This window comes from Thunnus maccoyii, chromosome 9, assembly GCF_910596095.1.
Source record: "Thunnus maccoyii chromosome 9, fThuMac1.1, whole genome shotgun sequence".
Taxonomy (NCBI): Eukaryota; Metazoa; Chordata; class Actinopteri; order Scombriformes; family Scombridae; genus Thunnus; species Thunnus maccoyii.
The window spans coordinates 19,380,769-19,395,011 of NC_056541.1; the positions used below are offsets into that span (position 1 = coordinate 19,380,769).

Sequence of the window (14,243 nt, forward strand, 5' to 3'; positions counted from 1 at the left end):
ACCTTGCTATTTCACACTTATTGACATCAAGGCCCCTCTTGGGCATGTAGCCCATGCCCCTCTGAGGCTCCTTGGTGGCGAAGGTGTTGAGGAAGTGAACATACGGAGCCTCATCCGTTATTTCAAAGTAGCGGATGCTGCTGTCACCCTGTAAACCACCAAGAAATAAAGAATAGTTTTGTTTCTGTATTTTTCTATGTGGAGATCACAAATGATTGAGTTAACTGCTGAAGGACTTTGGACTTACCTTTCCACAAAGGTAAACAACGTTGGTGTCTGGGTCATAGAAGGGCAAGAGCACTCCATTGCTGGTGTCCATCTCATTAACAGTCATGGCCTCCTCCATGTTTTGCTGGAAATAAAGTATGAAGATAAATCAGAGAGGCTAGAAAAATGTAAGGCTTAGGAAAAGGTAGCAGCGTGGTTGTCAGGCCAGAATGTTGTACTTTTGATAGTGAGGAATAATGAAACAGATTCCACAGTAATAAAGTTGTATATGGTATTTATTTTTAACATGTGTGAACCGTTTCAATTAAAGAACTGTGGTGGAAATTAAGTCTGAAATTGTTCGTTGCCAGACAAATTAAACGTGTGAATGTAACTCTAACCCCATAATCAATGAACTCATGTAGTGCTGTCAGAAAAACATGAAGCATCTTACTATGTTCCAGAGGGCTAGCTGTCTCTCACTCATACGACTGAAACCCGTGGTGAGGACGTTCCCGTCCGCCAGGAAAATGGCCCTCATGGGTCGAGCGCCCTCATGTGCCTTCTCCTTCTCCTGTGAAGTAGAGTTAATGGGTCAGCACAAGTCACTGTTTCCTGAAACACATCTATAACCAGGTAGTTTAATAAGGCAGGAAAACAGGCAGGTTAATGCAGCATCAGGTTTTACAGCAAATCTTAAAATGCATTTTCTCAGGCATACTTTTTTATGTAACCATTTGTTTTGTTTCTTAATTCTAAACTAATCTTAAATTCTGGGTCTTTTTCCCCAGAAAGTAATTCTTTGTTAATGTTCTTATATTTGAGTGTGTTAAAATACATATTTCCACTTTACTTCAACTTAATGTTTTCACTTGACCCTTCCACGGTGAGGTCAGACCCAGAAGAATAGATGTAAAGCTGCTGTAGCGGTCTTATTCAAGAACACTTTTAAGGGAGCACGTTTGAAAACAGTGCTAAAGCAGTCTCCCCCCTGTTGCGAGCCCACCTGCTGCAGATTAGTATTTATTTTTCACATATAGTAGATACAGTTGAACATAAAAAAACATCAATAGAACAAAAAAAGATTTGAAAAGTTCTTACAGCAACAATCTCCTCCTTACGGGGGTCGATGACACGGATGGCCTTGTCCTTGCAGGCAGTGCAGATGAGGCTGCCGTTACGGTTCCAGGACACGTTGTAAATGACATCAGGATGCATGTCCTCCAGGGTGATCATGGCCTCGCCTGTGCCCACGTTCCAGATGATGATCTGGTTGTCACAACCTGGCAACAGAAAGAAGTGTTTCCAGTGATCCAGTGTTTTGTCTTTGAGGCTGCTGTTATCATGATAATATATTATGACTTGAAGATCAGTGTTGGCATTGAATTTCAGCACGTTTTGAAAGCTCACTCTAGCAGCCTTTTTTTTGTAGTTGTAAGGACACAGAGAGGACTCTCACCGGCACTAAGAAGGACATTGCGTGCTGTTGGGTGCCATGTGATGATGCCAACTCGCTTGGAGTGTCCCTCCAGCACCACTACTGGCTCAGACATGGAAGTGACGAGGCCATTCTCAGGAATCTGCCACACCTATGAAGCACGTTACCATGACAGAAGTGAGATTAAAGAACAGACAAGGAAGCCTACGGGAGACTTTTACCTCTGTGTTTGACAAAATTACAAAGTCACAAAAAAAATATCCAAAGATTTCATTGTCAACCCAACGGTACGACACCATTAAAAACAACAAAAAAAAACACCAACAAACAGCAGTTACCAAGAGGAACCTGAGGGGGGCAGCAGTGACCAAGAACTCAGTAACCAACAACAGCATGTGATTTAGAGACAGAGATGGGATATTCACAAGTGTAGCATGTAGTAAGGTTAGTTATTATCACTACATCTGGTATAATATTGGTCCTTCTCCCAATAAAATAATGTATATGCAGCCTAATGAAAATCCAAACAACTGAAGTTTTGATAATGATAAATTAACTTGGAGGTCAACTGTTGACACCTGCAGTGGTTCTGATTAAAATGATCTAATCTTAAGGCTGGGAAGTAAGAGCCTCATAATCTCAATAAAATGTCACTATTTAGTTGTAGTAGTAGTAGTAGTAGTTATTTAGTGTAGTTAAAAGTTTTTATCAACTAACTATTTATATACTTTTCATTCATACATGGTGGAAAATGCTCTATTTTCTTGAAATACTACTGTGCAACAGGATTTAATTTTGGATAAAATATTTACATTAGAGCAACGTCTCTCTCCACATTTTGGTTGGGAAACATGTCTCCACATGCTGAAGATAGTTATTTTATGGATCAGTTAATGTCCAAAGTTATTTGTCTCAAAGGACATTCTGTAAAAAACCTTCACATCTGTGGACATGTTTTCTTTTTTAGATGATACAAAGTTTACTTGTATCTTAGTCTCTGTCAACGATTGTCTCCTACATATATTGTTATCTATTGATAATGATTTTTTGTTTGGTGTCACTCTTAAAAACCAAACCGTGTCCAAACTACAATTGAAGCGTCCCCCTTTTCATTGTTTAGTGCTACTTCTGTGGCATCTGTCTTCATTTATTCAACCACCTTTCTTAGCATGCTTATATTTGCTTGGTTCAGTGTAAAAAGTGAAGCATGTGCTCACATTTTTTCAAGGGAAATCAGTGACACACTGACAACATTAACAGCAATAATTAACCTGCAGTGAGTTGTGCCGACGTGTGCTGTGCGCTTTACGTGACAATTAAAATCCATTCTTTATTGTGAAAACTGGCATCAGCAACTAAACGTCATGGGTGGATATCTCTACCAGTCTGCTGTATACACTGGTTACATCACTCACGCCTACCTAATCTAAACTAAACATTACCAAGAGCTTATTAAGGCTGTGAAATTCTACAGATCAAAGGCTGCAAAGAGAGGAACCCTTGATGATTCCTCTGTGCATGGCTCATATGACTTTTACTTCTGCAAACATGAAATAAATATGGCATTAATACAGATTGGGTTTAACAGGAAGTCAGGACTTTCAGGTGAGGAAGTGATAGCAACATACCTCAACGGGCAGTACACTGGTCTCAGCCTTTCACGGCCCAAATAAGGACATATGAAGGAAAGTACCGCTACAGTCTCAAAAAAGTCAGTGACCTCAGCTCAATAAACAGCTAAGTAATTCCCCAGCTCTGATTTCTACGACACATATTTGAGCCTAATCTAATCCAAAGGGTGACGTCTGCACCCATCCCTGAGTTACAACAGGCCGGTCTTTCGCAATAAAAACATGAAGTTTCTTGTCATTTATTAGCTCACGAATGTGTGTTGCAATTCTTCCTCAATAATTAAGAGGGCCGAGCTCAGGTGTGAAAGGGCGAGGCAAACCTTACCATCACTGTGCAGTCCTCGGAGCCGCTGGCGATGACCTGATCATTGTGGGGGCACCAGTCAATGTCTAACACCGGGCCTGTGTGACCACACACTGTGGGGTAGGCTTTGTCAATGCGTCCCGACTGTAAAGACAAAAGATAAACAACACTGAGTAATGAGATTAGTCTTAGTCTGATACTGCTTAAAGAACACTGTCCATGCTGGAGGAGTGGGCATGTTTTGAAAAGGGACAATTACAGTGTAATCCGAAATCCCACCTGCGGAAATAAGAACAAACACACACACACACTCACAAACAATATCTAGGAAAAGACGCTTAAACTGATTAATTCTACAGAGAATCAGAGGTGAACTGAGCGTGATATGGCAGCATTCACTGCACGCCAATCAATACAAACTGAAAAAAATGTGTACAACTCCTTCTTGAATTTAATTCAACAACTGTTATTATTTTAAATAAAAATGATTTTAAAAATTTAAATATTTGTTCAATACATAACACATTTTCACCCACTTTTACCCACAGTTGCGTACACTGTATGAAGATCAAAGTGTGAGGTCAGAAAGGGGAAATTATGACCATAGAGGAAAAACAAACCTAAAAACTGCTTACAGCCAGAAAAATCAGCAGCCATGGTTTATCACCCCTTCCTTCAGCCAAAAAGAGACCAGGGTTTTATCGGTGCTACACAGAGGCAAACTGAGATTAGATTTAGCCTACCCTCTATTGGACCACACACAGTAATTAAGGAAAGTAAAGTGGTGATGTCATTATACAGTAGACGCATGCCAACAGATGCTTAGTTCTCCACAACATCTCCTTACTTAAAAAATGATAACCCTGAATCAAAGTGTGCCCTTTACATAACCAACTTATACAACTCATGGACTAGTTACAGATGAATTTCTGACTGACACACAAAGACACAAAGGTCCTTCAGTTACACTGTGCGTCTTCTTATATCCTCTTAAAACCAGCCTGCAGCTGGGTTTGACCTCTGAACCCTGAGAGCCGGGAGAACCAGGTGTTCTCTACACCGTGAGGTGACTTAGCAAACTCATGCTGTGCAGTGTGGGTGTCTGAGACACACCCTACTGTGCTGTTGACTCCAAGTACCACCGCAGGGCCGGGGAGATGATGTCACTTACTGTGGAAAGAGTCCTGCTGCTGCAGCCCTATTTAAAGCATGATGGCTTCCCTAATACAGAAAAGAAGAGAATCACTTACTGCCCCCAGCTACTCTGCCATTACACTGGGAACAGTGATAATAATGGCTTAAGAAGAGCTACTAAATCTCAGAATTGTATATTAGTAATGAATAACAGATACAGCTTAATCTAAATGTTAATTCAAACAAGATATTAGGCAACCATTACAAGCATGATATACTCAATAGACACACTGTGTGCTCAAACGATTTACAATGACAGTATACATCAAACAAATTTGGTGTTCACAGGAGCAAAATGACATGTTTTTAAACAAAATGATGAACTGCATTTAGGACCAGCTGGTACAGTGTGTGCAGGCTGGACACATGAATTTGAAATTTTCACCATCCCCAACACACAATTGCATGCTACTTCCTCATTGTTTTTAGTGGCCTCTGGACCATATCTTTTTTAAGGTTTATAAAAAAAACAAAACAAAACAAAAAAAGGTACATGCGATATCATACCTTAAACTTACAACTCTTCCACTTGGTGCTTACTAACAGGTCTTGAGCCCCAGTCAGTATAGGCTACTAGCATTTACTGGCTGTGTTGTATTCAACTGCTGTTTATCAACATACTAAATTAAATTTCATTTGTAATACAGTGGTAGAGTGCACATGCACAAGCAAGAATGAGATGTTACTTTAGTCAGTCAGTGCTGGCTACAAACAGCCGGGCGGCTGGTTTGAGTAAAGTGACAGACTCAAAAGTTCCAAAGAGACCACGCTCACCCCAAATTGAAAATTATGGCTTCTGCAGTCAAATGATTACATGCAACTTCAAGCTTTCAAAACGAAGGAGCTGTCAGAGAGATAAATACAGAACAGAGTAAATAATGGAGCTGTGTCCCTAATAAAGTCTGAATTGAATGGCCTTTTGGACTCTTAGTGCAATGCACTGTCTGCAGCTTACTCAGACTGTCATGGTTGCTTTCTGTTCTTTTAAACAAACAGATCCTGCTCACTTCCGCTGTTTAACTGGAGAAACTTTAACCTAAAGATGCAGTTTTCTTGTTGAACACAAGTTCTGACAGGGTGACTTCTTCAAATAATTATTAATTTTGCTATGATTCAAAGTGAGAAACAAAAACCCAGAGGCAAGCAGAGGACGGTGGTCTGGGCCTGGGAGGGACAGTTCAGTCCAGAATCAGTGTTATTTTGCTCAGGCACCTCTTTCTGTTGTAGTAGCTAATGTAGTCTAGCAGAGGGCATTTCAAGCTTCCTGTCACTACAGTGCACATCAACATGGTGAGGTTAATATCACCATGTGACAAGATTCATATCTCAGTTCATATTCAGTGAGACTGAACAGATGCTTTATCTACAGTCCTACAATGGCTGGACACCTGTTAAAGTCACAGTAAGACTTAGTGTTACATAATTATTATATATGAAAATATCAGGCCTGTAGCCATGCAGTCATCTGACTGACACAGTTGGGCTGTGACACATACTCTAACTCCAACTTTAGTGATCAAAGTCCAGTGTATGTGAGAATGAACTCTGTGGGCGTGTACGGGTAGTAAGTGAAAAATCACAAGATCTCGTCTAAACCTCACCCTGACTAGTAGACACATCCTGAAACCAACTCTGAAGCTGAGTGTAAAGACAGCAGACTTTGATACCGCTGTCAACAGGGATCTATGAGCCACCATCTGCTAATCAGATAACAGACTAGTGACCTCTCCTCTGGAGCTGAGTCTATTTAAATCTGAGTCTATTTAAAAATACCACTTTCATTTAGTAAATCACAAATCACAGGTAATTTGCATTATCAGGTAGACATGATATCTGTGCATATTCATTTGATCGCTTAGAGATGTACAGCATATGACAGCGTAGTTCACCAGACTATTCCTGCAAATGATTTCCTGCTCGTAGGAACAGGATGTAAAGCAGGAAGGACACAGGCTCATGACCAGGTGTAGCAACAGAAACAGCATAAACAAGTCTGACAAAGAACAAACTGATCACAGAGATAAGATGAGCCCACACTTCAAAGTTATTTGCCATTGTACATTATTCTCTTGGAAAATGCTACTATGTTTTACATTAATTACTTCACAATATTTTAATTATACTGAACAGATCCACAGTATCATGGATCATGTCAAGACAAATTCTGAAATTTGCACATCCACAAAAAAACAATTGTCAAACACTGTCAAACCAGTTCTGTCATGTAAAACAGTTAATATCATTTCAACATCAACTGGTGCTGTACAAGTGCTCATTTATCTTTTCTGTTGTCTGGTACTTCAGGAGCACACCGTGCATTATCCATAAGGGCGGATGTTGTAACATAGACAAACACTTAAACTACTGTGGTTTTGTGTTTACTTGGTTTCTATTTTGCTTAAAAACTGGCACAGACACACAACTGAGGTGGAGAATAGCAACAGATCTCATGGTGCATGTATAAGAAAAAGAAAGTAGACTGTGAGCTGGGTGTGTTTTATATATATATATTATTTTATATTATATTATATTTTTATATATTTACTGCAAATGCACATGAACAGAAAAAAACATTTATCTGAACCTCAGGAATCGGAAATGATCACAGACAATGTGGTGCAGTGGTTTTAAAACAGACTGAAGAAGCATGCAAACAGATTTACAGTAAGCATACGGTCAGGTTTTATGCCCGTGCCACACAGATTAAGACCATCTACAGTATGCAGAACCATCAGTGTCGGGACCTCGACGCTCACTCTTCTCAGCACATCTGGCATGCTAACTGCTCCAGTTCAGACATGCTACAAACACTCCTACAGCAGGAGTGTTTGTAGCATGTCTGAACTGGAGACTAGTGTAGAAGACCTACACTAGTCTCAGGAAAATTTCCATCAACACATTTTAAATCACACACATAAAAAAACTACACTTATGAATAAATTGTAGCTCGTATGGTTGACTAGTAGCAATGAACCATGATGCCCTCGTAACACTTAAACCGAGCCGTGGAGCCCGACCTCCTGATCAACCCCGGCAGGGCAGAGCAGACCATCAGTTCGACCAGGGCGCCAGGCGTTCTTCACATTCCACACCTCGGCCCCAGGCAGCTCTGGTATGGGTATGACTAATGAGAGCAAGAGGGCTGCTAGGGTGTCAAATCTAGCACCCTTTGAGGTGTTAATGTCGTTTGTGTCTGATACATACAATTAGGAATTCCAGGGTCTGAGGAGCGAACACAAGTGCCTCAAGCCTGCGTAAACATTTGATTACATGATACACAAGGCAGGAATGCAGTTTGTATGGAGTGAGGTCACTGTAATTGCCAGCTCTGCCAATTAACAGTTTAACTGAAAACAAGCTCACTTCAGGGATCACCTCAGATGAGCAGTGCAGATAAGTTAACTTGTACCAACTTGTTGCATTCTCCCCTCTGTCCCTCTGGAAAAGCAGAGCTTCAGGCACATTTGCAAGTCTAGATTTGTCTTTAAAGTGAGATATTTTAACTGAAACATCCACCCATCATCTGTCATGTCCCAATTACAAGCATAATGAGATGTCACTCAGCAGAGACAAGATGATAAATCTGAAGAAATCAGCCTTGTGGCGAGGTCACATACTAGACACTAAACTTTGTTTAAGACAGTACTGGACCATCCTAACCGTTGGCAGGTGAGACATATTTGATTTTTTTTTTTAACCGTCTTAACCTGCATCTGCAGTTGAACACTTGTTGGACAACACTCTCTGCTCTGGTAAACAGGAATTTCCCTTTAACAAAGGAAACTAAATATAACATTGACATAAATTTGAGCATTGACAAAGAGAGAATTGACAAGTCAAATGTGCAAAAGAGAAACTAAACTGAAACTTAATTTAACAGTTATTTTATGAAATATTGAACTCTAAAATGTGGCTTCAATGTGTTTTCAATAGAGGATGTCTCAAGGTGCGCTAGCGCCACATGATTCAAATTTCACCGACATAGAAATGAGAATGTAAAGAAGGAAACAAAACTGAACAAATTACAACAGCACTGTATCTCAACACCACTTGTTTGTAATAAACTTAAGTTTTACTTGAGGGAGAAACACATTTAAAAATATCTTGATGGGAATAGTAGGCACAACCACTCAGCATCAGGCGTGACTAACATTACTGCGAACCAGTAATTTAGGAAGAATACAAAAATTCTGTGTCATCTTGTCCTCGATCTATTCGGCAGCGAATAGTAATTTGATAGTAAATAACTCCTCACCTGTGCTGAATCAGATGCTGCTCACTAGTGTTGGAAAACATACAATTGTATTATTAAGAGCAGGTAAAACTGATAAAACAACCTTACATTGTATAAACATCATGACTACCAACTAGTTAACTATATGAAGTCTGCTAGCAAATGAACAGAAATAAGGACAAGTATGAGTATAAGATAGATATCAGTTCTGACTTGGATTACAGATTCCAGGTACAGTTTCACTTATTGAATCATGTTTCACCACTAATTTCACACCCATTAGTGCTGTGGTTTGGACAATAACTCAGTTTTGACATCAGACTTAAGGTTTACACATTCTATCAAGGTCCAACACCTTGGCTGACAGGTGAATAGTTACGTAGGACAGCCAGTAATATCACACTGGAACACTGCCGAGAAAAATGGGCCCTAACAGACTAAACCAGCCAAGCAAGAAAATCATCTCCAAGGCGACCAGTCTATAGGAAGTGTGCTTAGCAAGACTTGACACGAAGATGTGAGCATAATTTTGAGGAGAACAAGGAAAATCAACCGCATCGGCATCAAAAAACACCCACACCAACACCAACGGGCTAAACTCAGCAGTTGAATACCTAACATGTCCATAACTACACTACAGGCATTTATATCCTTTGAGAGGAATGTCTGACGCCTAGAAAACAACCAGTCGCATAGCAACAAGTAAGACTGCAGAAAATAAGAGTGAATCACACAGTGATAGATACAAAGCACAACACTGAAACACACACAAAAAAATGGATGAACAACATTCCCTCAAGGCAAGAGAGGACATTCTTTTCATTCACACAAGAGGCCTGCACACTTCCTTTCCTTGCAGCTCAACATGTGATTCGCACATGCCCACCACTAAAAGGGTCTTCATGCATGCTGTCCAGTGCTGCTCAGAGCTCCATGGAAATTTCCACTTTTACAAGTCTCTTCATCTGTACGGCAGAGACAAACAGCTGAGGCAGTAGTAGCAGCACTCTTGTCATACCCTGAACTTTTTTAGTAAGATTTACAATGTCTGAATAATGGGGGAGGAACAATAGAGCGCAGCACACTGGAAACTTGAGCTATATATAGCTAAGGAGATAAAAAAGATAGATACTTCCACAGAGGTGTACTACGGATATACTGTAGTACAATATAATGCATTTCTGGTACATTGGCTGATGAAACCACCGGTCATAAGATAAAATCCAAATAGCACCTGAGACAAGTCCACTAATTCTGAAAACATTCGAGGTTGGTTGCCAGACAGGAATTGTTTGGGGAAACTGAAATTCTGAGCCACTTGTGTTATTATTATCAAAGTACTTCTGCAGCACAAGATATTTGCTAACAAGGCCTGATATGAAAATATTTGCAGTGTACGCTGTGATACAGCAACACCTGCGGCCCTAAATGATCATCAACTGGAGAAACAGAAAATAGATGAATGAACAGATATTTTTAGCGGGAACTTATCAGAGGCAGCCCACCCTAAGAGATTTTTCTGTGACTTTGTCTGCCAGATCAGTGCATTCATGCACAAACCGTAGCAGGTTTGTGAATGAAATGCTCTTTTGCAACAAACCATAAATTCTTAAATGATGGAAGAATTTGCCCTGTGGGAAAATGACACTGCATTCATCATCTGTTATTACAAGGTATTATAAAGAGAAGAGATTTACAGATAAACAATCTGGTTTATTTAATTAAGCTATGAGGGATTTCTTTTCCTATGATATGTCTGTACTCGTCTTAAGGGCAAGTTGGAACATATACAAGAAGTCTTTTATTCCCCATGTCATACAGGCACTGAACACAGAGTGACTGCATCAGGGAATATGTGTATTTTATAAGATTTACTCTCTAGTATTATTTATATAACCTATCCGCTGCTACCTGCCCATTAGCACTATTGTATGTTGTATATTTTGTATGTTTTTAATAGTGTGTGTGCTGTGCGTAGTGTATGTAGTTTTGCTGTACTTTGGGAGAAGCCCAAATTTCCACTGAGGACAATAAAAATTAATCAATCAATATTTCAGTGAACAAAGTGTATTCACAGCTCTTTATAGTGTAAATATGCAGGAATCCAGCAGCAGTCGTACTAATTATCACATAAAAATAATTATTTTAATGTAGCACTTGCATACAGTCATTGACTCTGTGACAGAGACAACATCTGACTTCAACCCAGTTCTCTCATCTTGGCCGCTCTTCATATTTCGGCCTATCCCAGAATTCACATGTGTACTGACACTGCATGAAGCAGCCAATGGCAGGGCAGGGAGGAAATGGTCTTGGAAGGCTGTCAGGCAGGGAGCAGATTTGACCATATATGGTAAAATCTGCAGTCAGCAGGACTGAGCGGCAGAAGCGGCAAAGGCAGAGGCAGCTGAGCAGTATAGAGGTCTTGGAACACAAACTGACCAAAGTATGGGGAAAGACCCTGGATATCATGCACGCCAAATGTATTTTTTTATGTAGAGACAGACTTTAGCTTAGTTAGCAGCCAAACTGGTGCATGTGAGACTAAACAGAAATAATGTCACTGTGCACACACCCAGGAATTACTAACAGCAAAGGTTGAGCACTGGATGAATGGTGCATTGAGGGATTGAATCCAAATCAAACACACACACTCCACATCTGATCATCCTTTCTGTACAGAGGCGGCGTTTGAAGCACTAACATGGAACATGCCTTCTACATTAGACAATACACTTTGATGCTGCTATGCCTTTAGTTTAGGTCAGTCTTAAAAAGAAACTGACAAAAGAGGAAACCAGAGATGCGGACAGTTCACAAAGTGACTAACACACAGTCTGCATGGAAAATAAAGATGCTGATGGCTAAAACAGGACAGACAGCGCTGATTTTTTAACAATGTCATGCTTGGATAAATCAAAATTAGGGATTTCTAGTTTAGGGATATACATCACAACAACTGTGGTGATTTACTGAGACTTCCCTTCTATTTCTATGCTGAGCCAGACAGAGAGAGGAATTATCAGGAATGTTTCACTGAGCACTTGCTAGCTGCTGCATTCACTCCCACAGCTTCCTTCATATGGAAATCAGGGAATAAATTAGCAGGCATCCTGCTAAGAAAGAGAAAGGGGGAGATTGAAAGCATGAGGGAAGGGAATGACATGTGTTGAGCTGGACATCTGATGCCCTCTCTATGAATCCCAGTGTTCTGACATTAGGAAGCAACAATACTCATGGCTGTGCTGAGTCACGGTGGCCTGCCGCACCAACCTCACCCTACTGAGTCACACACAAAGAGACGGCTCCATTGGTTGATGACACAAAACGAGACTCAGACCTCAGGTCAGGTCATAGATCCACAACAGCAACCTCTGAACTCCAAGAGATGCTTTTCCATCCATTTCCAGACACAAAATAAAAAAGGAGGGAGTAAAATGCTTTGTGAGGGCTCATAAACCAGTAATTTCATCCTCAATATTCTCCCACTGTTATTGCATCACTACAACAAAGACGGTGCACAGTTGCATATGGCTTAATTGTGAAGGGGGAAGGAGCATCATCACACTTCTGCACCCCCCCCTCCCCAAGCGAAGTGTGGTAATGACAAAGGGCTGCGCTGGGAGTAAGCGCAGGACAAAGGCCCTGAGCAGCTGGCTGCCCACAGAGACTGGGAGCAACACAGCATAGGCAGATGGGTTAGCCGGACAGATGCACCCTCACATTAGGGACGGGAAAGGGTGGGAAGGTGGGGGCGTTTAGAGGATGTGTGTGTCCTTGCAGTAAAAATGAAATGAGACCCAAGTGTCCTTCAATCAGGCACTTAGCAGAGCTGAGTCTTACAAAAGCACATAAAGTAAAACAGACACTTTGTACAGACGGCATAATAACCAAAGGAAGAGCACTTGATTTGTTGTACAAATGCCTTGCAAATTAGTTTAACCATTTTCTAATTAAGAGGCAACACCGTAATCCTTTTTTATTCATTTTATAAACAGTGATCTCAGGTGCGAGGGGGAACTCTGTAATAATAATCGACTGCAGTGCAGTCTTGTCATACTGTTTGCAAGAACAGTATCGCCCCACTTTTGAGACCTGCGTTGCCAGCTGAGGCTATACTGAGATTGCCAGATGGACCTGCTTTTTCACAAAAACTCATGTGAGGATAACACGGTGATAAATGCCAAAAATAAATGTTAAAAAAAGGGAATACGTATTAATTTAAGATCTGAAATTCTTGTTGTTGCTAAGGTCCCAGCAGCTGACTTTCTCTATTATGCAAAGCTGTGAAACTGGTTTGGTGGTGATAAAAACTGGTCACACTGTCCAAAGTCATAACTTGCATGCACAACATACTGTAATTCATAAATAACATGGTATTCCCCTTTCAGCTCCAGTCTCTCAATGAATGGACTGTTGAAATTAGGAAAAAAACACTGTATCTGAGAGATTAGTCTTGTGTCACGCCTGCCAGCTTGTATGTAGGAAGATCTAAAAATCAAGAGAGCTTTTTTTAATCTCTCACTTGAGGAAATTGCCCGAGGTTTGCGCTGCACATAAAGACCTCAGTCTCCCACTACTTTTTAATTCAGAAGTGAAAGTAGACTTTGTTCGGTAGACACACTGTTACTGTACTGGGGCATGGCATGCAGAGGGCAGCTCAGTCAAACACAAGACACAGAGAGGAGGGCAGGAGGAGTGTGAAACCAGTTGAGTTCACAGCCCACCTCCAGTACAAGCTCCGTATTGAATGAGGTGCTGAGAGGTGTAAGCCGTGTGATGACAGGCCTGAGGATCCGGTCGCCTATGCCAGATTCGTCTCAGATGACATGGCAGTGTACTGGCGTGCACTAATTACAGGCACAGGTTAGATCTGTCAACAGTATTGCAGTACTTATGTCACTCACAGAGTCGGGAACCTGCCACTTGGCCACTGGTTGGAGCTGCCAAACAGAAACACAAGCGGCCTGCAATTCACTGCTATCAACCATAATGGCATCCAAGGGCTCTCTGGGGACATGCCAGAGCACCCTGCTGGATTCAGAGTAGAATCAGAATCTATTACACCTTAATTAGCCCAATTATGACAACATGACTAGAACAAAAGAGAGGGATGTATTCACCCAGCAAACTTATTTACAGCCAAACACTCCTCAAATGTGTCTCTTGCCCAACCCAAGAGTAACTCCAGTTGGAGTGGAGCGATTCCTTATATGGAGGTAAGGATCAGAAGAC

At 40.9% G+C, this 14,243-nt stretch overlaps 1 protein-coding gene across 2 annotated transcripts in view; it reads right to left on the reverse strand.

The window, feature by feature from the left end:
- coro1ca (coronin, actin binding protein, 1Ca) overlaps positions 1 to 14,243 on the reverse strand; it is a 36,534-nt gene that overhangs the window by 5,665 nt on the left and 16,626 nt on the right. For both annotated transcript variants that reach the window (XM_042421378.1, XM_042421377.1), the window contains exons 3-8: positions 3,602 to 3,724; positions 1,667 to 1,796; positions 1,309 to 1,490; positions 662 to 781; positions 248 to 352; positions 3 to 148 (exon numbers count right to left, since the gene is read on the reverse strand). In XM_042421378.1, coding sequence (XP_042277312.1) covers positions 3 to 148; positions 248 to 352; positions 662 to 781; positions 1,309 to 1,490; positions 1,667 to 1,796; positions 3,602 to 3,724 — 806 coding nt within the window. The remainder of the gene's footprint in view (positions 1 to 2; positions 149 to 247; positions 353 to 661; positions 782 to 1,308; positions 1,491 to 1,666; positions 1,797 to 3,601; positions 3,725 to 14,243) is intronic.